The 13,031-nt window shown below is 29.5% G+C and overlaps 1 protein-coding gene across 1 annotated transcript in view; it reads left to right on the plus strand.

Annotated features, from left to right (window-relative positions):
• Positions 1-6,076: 6,076 nt before the first annotated feature.
• LOC100165346 (carbonic anhydrase 2) overlaps positions 6,077-13,031 on the plus strand; it is a 32,689-nt gene continuing 25,734 nt past the window's right edge. Inside the window, exon 1 of the mRNA XM_001945697.5 lies at positions 6,077-6,467. Within this exon, the coding sequence (XP_001945732.1) occupies positions 6,428-6,467 (40 nt within the window). The 5' untranslated portion in view covers positions 6,077-6,427. The remainder of the gene's footprint in view (positions 6,468-13,031) is intronic.

Raw genomic sequence — 13,031 nt, forward strand, 5'->3', positions numbered from 1 at the left:
AACATATTTTGAATGTTATTTCTTATTTTGTTTATTTATGCTACGAAACCTCTTAACATCACAACACGGCATCGGTGCGGGATACAAACAAATCCATTACTGCAGATAGTCTCTAAAAGTTACTAATTAACGATGTAAATATAATATACGGAATTTTGTTTTTTGTATTATACCATTTTATACCTAGTAGTATTTTACTTGTAGGTATTAAACTTTGTATGATACCGTGTGCATCGAATCGTAGAAAATAAATCTACGCTGCAATGTGTATATAATGCTCCATTTGGAACACGTTACACGTGTATTATTCACAAATTCACATCACTATATAGTCTTCATTGTTGTGAGGTTAAAATTAAAATATAATTACGTTTTTATAGCTGATAATGAAAAAGAAGAAAAAAACTGACGAGGGACTTACGGTGAACTCGGAAGTAAGTGTCCATAAAAACCAATAGATTTTACGAGAATCTTAACTTTAAAGTGTTTAAACACTTGAGGATGTTGTATAGGTACCTACAAAATAAGTACGTGTTCGTATAAACAAACTTAAAATACATCAGAGCAATAAAATTAAATTTCTCTTTTTCAATGAATTATTTAAAAAATTTAAGTGTTGGTATTTACCTATTATAAATCCTTCAACAATTTTATTGAAACACGTAAACCATATTAACATTCGTTTTAATTTCTCAAAATGCCCTTGATATATAGGTATAATTAAACTTAATTTCAAGTTTAGATTTATATTTAGTATTTATGCTACCTACGTAGGTAGGAATATTTTTATATTATGGTTGGGCTAAAAACTACTATTGTTAGTTTTTATACAAATAGGTGTATATCATTTAACTTTTGTTTAACCAAACACTCCTTATGGAGTATCATAATTACTAATATATTATTATTGTTTTATTGTTCATGCTATGAAACCTTCAACTAAAAATATAATTGTAATTATTTATATAGCTTTCAGTCTTTCTGACTCTTTACTCAACGATTATTACGCTTATTAACATAATCTAGTGCACGCATGATAATATTATATTATACATATACCTAAAAAGAAAATTAAAATAAGTAATATAATTATTGAACAACATTCAGAATAATCAAATTAATGCTTGTTATTATATATAAATATGATACATATATATTATTTAGAATTGGTGTTGAGAATAGGTAAAATATCAAGCAGAATAATATGTTCGGGATTACTAATAATTATTACAATAATAATATGTAATAAGTCATTTCACAATTTCATAAAATAATTATAACAACTAGTTTAGCACACCTCTTGCTTAGACTTTAGATACTTAATGTGTTTACCGTTTTAATGATAGAAATTTGAACTTCGAAAAAAAATATTCGGTAGGTACTTACAACATTTATTAATTTATTTTTATTATTAGCTTCTAGCATAAACTATAATAGCCCAACAATATTAAATTATTTGTTATTTATTCATTCTAATTGAATTGTATAGACTTATATAAATCAGGACATATTATTATAAGTACGATGTACGCGACTGCGCGAGGGTACTTACTGCTATTCTATATGAGTTTGGTTTTCAGGGTCATTTATATATATATATATATGTCTTTAGCAATTTTAATTTTAATAAATGTTTTTAGAACATCTAGGTTTAACCTCGACACTTTTTGTTAATAAAATAATATATTACACTGGTTATGCATGATAATAGATAGGTACGTAATAAATATTAAAAGTTTCTAAATTAAAATACTAAAAAAGTTTAATGCTATTTATGATTTATTAATATAGGATGTGAGTTACGATTATAATTTACAATAAGTACCTATAATGAATTTAACCCAACAATTAAGACACATAATTGAATTATCTGCAGCGATCACTCAAATTCTACCCACTCATCGGCTTAAAGATAAACATTATACCTATTGTAGTATTAAACAAAAAAACAATTTTAATATTAAACTATTGTTTAAAACACGGCCCATGCTCGAAAAAAAAACGTGTGATAACAGATTAAACAGAATTTGCAGCTCTGTTTGCTTATTAACAAAATAATAAAATGCTCAGGTAAGTACGTCTACGCAAAATATTTTTTTATTCACTGTTATTAGTAATTCACAATTTGATATAAATTTTTATTTATATCAAATATTATGACTATCTATTTTGTGTCTTCGTGAACATTTTTGATTTGTAAAATGTTCTGTGTAAGACTTGACCTACGACAATTAACAGGTTTATTAAAACAATTTCCAGTACTTAACGAAATACTTTCTCTCTTTTCGATACGTAGAGGTATATGTATACCTACCTATAACAAATCGTAATGTTGTTTAGACTGTAGATAAGTATAATAATTCTCAATCGGTTTCGTAATTTCACATTATTCCATAGAATCTAAATAAACCCATCGTCAATATATTATAATATAGACAAGTAGGTATCTCCTGCTCAATAATATAGGTACCTAGGTATAAAATAATAAAACCGATAAAAAAATGTCTATATATAGGTACTACGTATAGATTAACTTACATATTGTAATAAAAAAAAATCGTGTAGGATACAAATGCACAAGTGCACCATTGCGTCTTACAATAATTGATGCCACTGTCTGGACCTCAATAAACAAATGCAATTAAACTCACGAATTCGAAGAACGCCATAATATAATAAAGTCATCCTACTCGATGTTTTTACTCTACAGAGAAAGTCTATGAATCATATATATATTTTTGTTAATAAGTCACCATATGACAACGAAAAAATCACGAAAAATCGGTCAGAAACATTTTTATCGTGCAGAACCCAGCACAAAAACATATTTATGTAATTATTGTAATTTATAAGTTAAAAATATTATAACAATCAAAATAGTTGGAAAATGGCTGTCAAACTCATAAGCTATATTATCATAATAGAAAATGATGTACCTACGTTTTTACGAATAAAAGAAAATATATAAAAAATATAATATAAAAAAGGTATATTAGTATATATTTTTTAACATTTCTCTCTTAAATAACTATCAATTATATAGAAGATAATACTAGTTTTCTACGTGTTTTAACTTTTAAGTGCAATACTATATTATGTTATCAATCCCGTATGCTGTTAATAACCTTATCAATATAATGTATTAACTAAAATCAATATTTTATAATATAATAAATACAGAAAATAAATAATTGTTGATAATGAAATACGATAAGATTGATTATTCGTCCACGCGCAGGATATTCAACCCGAAATATACCATAAACATAATAATAATATGGCAATGGCATACGTGACGCTTGTATTATAGTGTAATATTATCAAATGACAATTGTGAAAAATGTAATATTATAACAAAACCGATTTTCCAACGCCCTCATTGTAGGTAAAATATATAATTAAGGTAATGGATATAGGTACAATAATACGATTCCTGCTTTATTGTCATCCCAATTCATATAATACATAATAATATATACGTATTATACTGTTATACCTAGGTATAAAAAAACGATTTTATCCGCATTCTGAGGGAAAATATGATGGATTGTATAATAAAACAAAATATTAAATAACTGAATCGTAGTGATTATACCTATTGTGACGCTAAATCGAATAGGCTCACCACAACCGAGAAATCGTAAACCAAAAAATATATACATTTACTTATAATAGATTATTGTGTTTTTGAAAATCGGGTCGATTTCAACAAATGGATAAGGGAGGGGATTCCATATAATATTATACTATTAAAGATCACATAATAACGTAATTCTTCGAATTGAAAATCGAGCATATGGGCAACGTAATAATATAATACCTGTATTATTCATACCTATGGGTAATATATTTCAGTAAAATAGAAAATCGTAAACCATAGACGTGTGTTGTAATATTGAAGTGAGTAAAATGTACTAGCCACTATTTTTGGGAGGAGTTGAGTGGTGAAACTACTGATAGGATTGGGAGTATCAATCCCCCAATATTAACTGGCATAAGGCCATAAGGGACAAATACCAACAATAGGTTATTTTCGTTTTTTTTTTTTAATTTTATATAATGAATAGTATGTTAGAATCCTGACAACTGATCGACCACAAATGTCTAGTACAATGACAAGCATATAAATGACTAGAGAAGACTTAAATTATAGGGCCCCTAGGCCGCAAATTATAAAAAAAGTCACACTGGGACGAATTTAAAATAATATCATAATATTTATATTATATAACTTATAATATGTACACGAAATGGGCGCGTACAGAGTGTATAATAAATACCGTTATAAATTCGAAATTGCTTTACGCACAATGCTCTCGGCAAAGCTCATCGACAGACGACTTTTTATCATTCATTCTGGATCTATACACATAAAAAAAGTTAAGTTCTGTTGTAATCTGTAAGAAATAGCTATAGAGTGTATACATACATATTAAATAGATACCACTATTACTACCTGTATAATACTCGATACTTATATAATATAATATATACACGCCAATACGCCATGCCATATACTCGGGTAGTACTTCGAAAATTGTTTTAATGCCTTCTATGCTAACCAAGCATTTAAGCGTACATCAACTTAGTGTACTCGCTGAATGTTGGGTACCTATATCGAAAGGACAAGTCTTACAAAAGTGGTGCACCCTTGGGCATATGCTGCAGTTAATCAAAAAAAAAAACATGATGATATACCTATAACTATTATCATTGATATACAAATTGTACCAGCTACTGCAACGGGTCATGTGAAAACATTTGGGTTTGTGTAAATCATCACAGGTTAACCTGCACATGTAAAATATAGGTATATTATACATTATTACTTATTACCTACTTTATTAGGTATACTATCTTCATCATCTATTATATTGAGCACGAATTCAGTGTTTCTATGTAACCACTGCGTTCTTGTATAGATATACACACACACTCGCGCTTGTTAACTTAGTTGTAAGTTTTGACCAACGTCATTTGAATATTTTTAATAAAATAGTACACAATATGTACCTACAACGATTGTTAGGCGTTTCGTACTAAATATAAAAAACATTAAAATAAATATTATTGTACGAATAATATAATTATTATATGACTGTGGTCAAAAAATGTTCCAACTATAAGTGGTTGAAACGAGTCCGTCGTCAAATTTCAATATTTTTTTAAGCCAAGTAGGTTGTAGGTATACAACAAGAGTAAAGAGATTACAAGATTTTGAAAAGTAAAATATCATACAAAATTAGTAATTTTTTTTATTATTATTAAAATATGTACCTACTATAATGAATTATAATTTTATTTGCTAGTTATATATAATATAATTGTAATACATATTGTAAACACAGTTATTAGCTATATATTAAATAGTTTATTTGTGAATTTTTTTATGGTTTTTTTTTTAATTTTTGGAAATAACATTTTATAATATATATATATATATATATTATACTTGGACGACTATAAAACAATAGGTACATTAATATAAATTTTGCAGTAATGTCAATAATTTTAAATGTTTGTAGTTATATACTTATATAGACGCAAGGCGCTGTACTAATGTCGTTGGCCACAACTAAGTCTACCCGATTTAGAATTTTTCTGGTTAAATGTATAACACATAATTAAAGTTGTCTTTGTGAAATGAAATGTGCGTGATGAGGTGACATTGATATAAAAAAATTCTAGTGCATGCCCGGTGGGTAAATGTCGTATGTAAGTAGTTAGTTATCGAGTATAATATGCGTGCAAAAAAAAACCGGATTCGTCAGACGGCGTTGGCGGCGACGAGGATGGTAATAATAATTACTAATTAATAATTACAATAACAATGCTCGAAAATACAATAATTATTTAACGCGGTGTATTATTTTATGTATATTGGTTACTCTACAGAGTACAATAATTATACTTATAAAATATTATAATTTATATTATAGTATTAGCTATTATTATTATTGCAATAACGGAGCAACGAGCGCGCGCGCGCCACCGACTCCGCCGACCACCGCCAGGGGGCGCGTGCACGCGAAGACTAGCTCCAGTGCAACGACACGAGTTGGGCTCCCCGGCTCCCGGACTACTTCACACTTCACAGACAATCGGCGTCTGCGTTAGCTGCAATACGTCCGTACCGCGTGGTCCGCGTATTATAATATCCGTCACACATTGCATACAATTTATTAATATATTATTATAATATTAAAATATCAGTACACAAATACACGACAACGACAATTATATTATCGTCGTTACACGTCAAGTCGCGCCGAGAAATCAAACCGCAAAACCGGAATATAGGAACAATACTGCACCGTGACTTCACAAATCCACCTCATATCGTGTTGTGAAGACGTGTTGTTGTTTTTTGAATCTCCCGAATCCGATCATCACAACACGCTCTCCAGCCAGTGACGAGAACATAACAATGCTCGTGCAAATCGCAGCTGCAGTGCTTTGGACCGTCGGTAAGTGAAATGCATAGCCTCCTTTACCTTAAAATGTGCAGTGTTATATTAATGTAACGCGTTTACCACTGCGGTTATCTGCGGTCGCGGGAGTATACCGCGATTTGAGAAAATATATATCGCCCTAAACATCTCAAATGGTGGGGTGTAGGAACGATATAATATTATTATTTATTATCGGCCATCGTTCGTCGTTACAGTGGCACGGGATCGTAAACTAATAACGAGTGTTGTAGTGATTAATGAGTGATAAAATATCGGAACGTCTCTCGACGACCTATTCGCCTCAACCCTTTGACGTCGTGTCCTATTTGTTATATATTATTGTATTATCGTAAAAACGACGTGCGACCATAATGTAGCGGGTATAATACGACAGTAAATGTAATAAATAATAATAATAATGAAATACTTGTTGCACGCCATGTACACATAGGTATGAGCGGGGTCACCAACAAGACGGCAGATGCGGCGAGTCCCCCCCGGATCTCGCTGGAATTCCGTTTACGGCGGACATGTGTGGTGTGTGTGTTTTTTTTTTTTTCTGCAGACGAATCCCGATATGTTATATATTCTCGTATGGGCGAGTAATGACAGACCGCAAAATAATAATAATGTCGACCGGCTATCAAAGAATATCGTATAATATAATATTATAGAGGTGGGTATCTCCTATATCGTCCTCGCGGATTCTGAGAAAAAAAAAACTGGTATTTTTATTTTTTAATTTACGTCACGTTTGATAACAATGATATACCCACACAATATTATGTATATAATAATGATACAATCGCGTATTCTTGTGCCACTGTATAACTGCAATATTTGTGGCAGATAGGTACCTAAAATGGCACGCGGCCGTTTCGTAAAAGCATAACGCTAGTCTATAGACACTTGGGTGCATGTACTACACCAAAAATTGGGACATATATATATTATCGAAATGTTACGCACGACAATATCGTTTTAACTTGTAATAATATCGTCACGTCACGGATCTCGACAGACGGACGGTTGTCGTAAATAATTACGCTACTCTAATTATTTTTGTTCCCGTGTCGCGATGTATTTAATATTATATTATACGCGTGTATAATTGTATATTATCAGGCATTAGTTTGAGGTGATTAATATTTCGAAAGAAAATCTATTTTTTATGTAATCTAATTTCACCGAATTTTGAAAATAATAGGTATCATAGGTATACTGCGGTATGACTATAATTAAGGTCACTTATCTAAAATGTATATATTTGTTATAACGTGAAACATCACATTATGTGGGTATTGTATTCTTATATTTCAATAATATTGGTGTCTATGATAATAATATTATTTTTTAATTTAAAAAATACGTTACAAACAAATCATATTGTGCCATCGTGGTGTTTGTAATAATTGAATCGGTCATTTCAATAACGACATAACTCATAAGTCATTCAATTTAAACTTTACAGGAACTAAAAAAAACTTTACTACTTCAAAAATACAACTTTTTTTTGCATTAACACCTATTTACTAATTTATTTTTATGGTTTCTGATATTCATAATCCATAGTTTTAAATAGTCCAACTTTTTTCAAAATGCATCAAATTGAGATAAAACATATTTGACTTGCGTTGTTTTTGCAGGGAATATTCATAATATACAATCTAAGTCAAATTAATAAAATGAAATAGATACACATCGAAGTGTTAGTGGTTTTATTACTATTATAATAATATTACACAAGATGAAATACATATTTTTTCTAAAATAAACAACAACTTAACTTTTTTGAATGGCAGCAAAAACTACACAAGTCAATGACTTGAGTAGTTATTGCATGTGATTATAGCTTATCGTAGTAAATTGTGTATTAAATATTAGTCTTACTTATGTAGTTTTTACACAGAATACGTAACCACGTGTATTATTATCAAATTTGACAAAAAGTCAATATTGAAAAATCGGTGACTTATGTCGTTATTGAAATGACCGATTCAATTATAAATAACCACTTTTATCCATCAAATAACCATCATTAATCTTGTTCTCTAAGTAAATTAAGTTTTGTCATGAATATAATATAATGGTAATATTTAATGTACCTCCCTACTCATAGTGTAGCGTTGACAGTCGAAGAATTCGTATTTTGGGGAATTAGTAATAATGATTAATTAAAAAAATACTACAATTTTACTCACATTACTCGATATAATATATCACTTAATAGCCAATAATATATTATAATATTATAAAAATATCAGAAATTTGAAAATATGGTAATTAGGTAGGTAGACTTAAAAAGTTAAAAATGATAAAAATCAGAATTTGAATAAATCTACATTGATCATAGTTAAAAATTAATCACCCTGTATATTTATATACCACGTCTTAATTGTTTTAAAATTTTGGCGCTATGGATTTTCATTATATATAGCCGTCGACCACATGTACAACTATTCCTTAACAATGGACGCGCGTATTTTATACATTGTTGGTATATATATAATTTTCATCATAATTTATGACGTTTCAATTGCTTGAAAACCACATAATTCAAACACTGAGTTTCAATGTTAAAATTAAAATATAAGGGTTGTCATTTTTTTATTTGAAAAATCAAAGTGCGCACATAACTGAGATGTCCAATTAATTGTTGTAATAATATATTATATATAATATTATTAATATATATTATTATATTATTATTACATTATATTATATTATTATTATAATATTATTATTTCTGCGTACCTACCTATATACATAATATACAGAATTCAGTCATTCAGAATTAAAACGTTACACAAGTTTTGCGTTTATCGTTATTTACAATTAAAACGTTATGCAAGTTTTTCGTCTATCGTTATTTAGAATAGTGTTAATACCTATAAAATGTATTAATAATAACATTAATAACTAACGTGGACAGGTCATGGCCCGGATACGGAATATAATAGGTATTATAATCAATTATAATGTCTGTACCTATGCATGAAATAAATATCTCTACCAAACCAATATAACTATTAAATAAATGGATTTTAAATAATTTAGTTTTGCATTATTTTTCGTTCAATGAAATTCTATAAATTACGTTTTGCGATATTTTCTGTTTAATGATATATAATAATATAATATATTTTGTCAATCGTTATGTTTTGTTTTACGGTATTTAATTATTTTTGATTATCGCTTTCTGTTATAATTACGTCTACAAATGTCAATCGGTCTTTGTCAAATATTTATTGATATTATAACGTTCGCAAGCCCTGCTCTTCACAGAATAAATAAATAATCGTTATAGTCATAACTCTGGTCGTATCAGAACTATCAATATCAAATGCGAACCTTCAATATAAATTGAAAATTAATTCACGAATACATTTGAAATGCATATAGAAATTCCTCAACAATTTTCGTTTACATTTCTTATTTTTTTAATTTTTATTTTGTCCGGAGATGTCCAATTAATTGTTGTAATTATATACATAAAAAGGTATACCTAATATGTGTTTTTTTTTTATATTTTTTACTATAGACACCGATAAAATCCAAATATTTAATTTTCCGCCAGATTTCCATCAATGAAAAAAAACAATAAGTATAAAATATACAGACGATGAAATCTATTATTAAATACAAGGTAGGTACAAAATCGTTATTCAGACCACCCGGCGATATACACATAATATGGTTCTTAAATATTATGGTATCGTAGTAGAATCTTTTGTAAATGAGATAGCTCAATCGTTATAATAATATCACTATAAACATATAAAATATGTGTATTTGCATAAAAAAATTTAATTTAAATAAATTGGCGCTAAAACCTTAACCTAGTAACGGCAAACGCATAGTTACTACTCATTAAATTCTCAAATTCTGTTTACCTGAAAAATTACAGCGGTAAATTGGAAAGCAAATCTATAAAACGAGTGTTCGTGCAACGACGTGATATTTGCAAATTATACCTACCTACTTACGGATTTGTTTTTGCCAATATTTCAATAAATTAAAAACTAAAATATTCGTAATCAGGAAACCAAAATCGTGCAAATCCGGTTACCAGCTGCAAGCAGAAAAAAATCGGTTTTACGAATTCAGGAATTCTGTTGTTTTCCGCCGTGCAGCATTGTGCTCGGCTGCATTGAGCCGTCGTTCATTAATTTCGTTTAGCATGTCGAAAAAAAAGTACACGACAAAACGGATTCATATCATTATTATTATTCCATTTATTCCCGCCTATTATTATTAAATAATATCTGCGCGCCGTGCAAGTTATAATATAATACTATAATATATCGTGCACTGCGCCACTTCGGCGGCGGACGTATTTCGCAACGCGTATTCTGTGTCGGTATAATATTATACACTATAGGTCGGTATAGCGTACGTATATAGCTCGTAATAATATTATTATTATTGTATAATTTTAAACGCAATCGGAGAGAAAAGGTCTAATAACAAAACACGTTTTATACGTCTTGGCGTGCGCCGCGTTTCTTTCGCCGCGCGGCCCCGGTCCGAGCGAATACGAAATTTGCTCAATTTCCCAGAGATCTTTCACTCGCCCGCGCGGCCGTATACCAGCTGCAATTGCACACTACGTCACTACCTTCTACACAATATTTATATATTATTATGGGTACATATTACCGTGCGGTCTACATACTATTATATCATGTAAGCATATAGATAAGTACATAATAATATATACGTAGGTACCTATGTACTGCAGACGACCTATGCAGCTAAACAGACGGCGGCGGGACACATTTTACAAACGGTCCGTGACGTTACGATATGTAATAATAATAATAATAATAATAATAATAATAATAATAATTGTGTTTGCGTACATATTATGTTATATATTATATTGGCACGAGGACAACACAATATTATACATAAAATTGTGCTCGTACCGCACGTGCCAATTTATAAACGATGTATGCGCCGCGCTGGTACAGCCGTTGCAAAGCACGCCAATTCCCTCGGAATACCCGCGACAGATAATAATAATTATTATTATTATTATGTTGCTGATCACAATATATTATATTAAAATAATAATAATTAATGGTTGTAATATGGGATAAAAGAGACTTTGCGGACATTATCGTCTGGGCGTATTATTACCAGCAGCTATATTAAATTATTACCTAATACCTATGCATTATTAGGCGCCGTCCCGAACTTCGGAGACCGGCTGTTGGATCATTTCCGGCAGGTGGTCAAGATGTTATATTAATATATCGTATATTTTATAATTATTATTCTTTTAAGAAATTAATACAATACATAAATATTATAATGTCGAGATTTTATTAAGCGCTTGTTCTAACACATATTATTATATATAGGTATATAAATTATAGCTGGTAGTTATTTTATGATCCGCGTAGACGTCATTTACATTATTATTGGTATAATGGGTTGTATATTGTTGTGATATGAATATTATATAACTATTAAATATTTATGGTAAACTAAAATAAGGTATGCGAAATATGGCAAACGCCGGAGCTGTCTCAGACGCGTGTTAAAGTGTTGAGGTTAACTAGTGTTCTGTGATGTTTTTTTTTCTTAATTTCTTCCGCCCGATTCCAAACTACCGCGTAATGTTTTCGAAAATGTTGACTTGTGAAAGAATTAAACGTGTTTTTTATCCTTCACACTATTAGCTGGTATATTAATATAATTTATGCAATATAATCGATTACCATTTTTCATTTTAATGGCCGCGGAAACAATAATAATATTATATATTAACATTTAACAGCGACTGTCTAATAAAACATCTCACGTGTTACACATAAATGCATATGCAGCTAGTCGTTGATTCGAATTGTATATAAATCTAAATACTAAAACCTATAAATAGCTTATTGATTTCAGTCGATCACCAAAAACTAGTAGTTTATAAACGTAAATCGATGGTTTAAAAAAATTATGATATTGATACCGCATAAAACCAAGGGGGGGCATACTCTTCACGCAAGAGACTGTCCCTCAAAGTTAATTCAACTCTTATCAATATGGGTACATTTACTTTTTATGGAAAAATTTTTTTCTTACTTAAAACTACCATTGCACTGTCCACGGCCCATGGTCAATACAAAGTTCAGCTGTACCTATACTCGATAATACGTAAAAAATTTCATTATTGTCAACATACCTATTGTTTCTAAATATTTCCTCAATCAATGTCCAAAGAGTAAACTCATGAATGATGTGTAGTATGTTATATGTAAGTAACAGCATTGTTTATAAATACTATTATTTTATTTAATACGAATGATAATTATTTTTATTTTATTATCGTTCCATTTTGTAACATGACGTTTTAGATGTATTATGAGTACTTATATGGATTTAACACAAATAACCTTTTAATGAAATTTAAAGACAAACAATGATATTTAACTATAATTTCAATGATCACAATTTTTTTTATTATTTAATTACAATTTAAACGAAAATCGTATATTTATTATTTTACTAGTGTAGAATGAATGTGGTCGTCTTAAATAACGAGAAAAAAAATAAGTCGGATGTGTTAATATTGAATGCTAT

Source organism: Acyrthosiphon pisum, chromosome A1 (genome assembly GCF_005508785.2).
Source record: "Acyrthosiphon pisum isolate AL4f chromosome A1, pea_aphid_22Mar2018_4r6ur, whole genome shotgun sequence".
NCBI lineage: Eukaryota > Metazoa > Arthropoda > Insecta > Hemiptera > Aphididae > Acyrthosiphon > Acyrthosiphon pisum.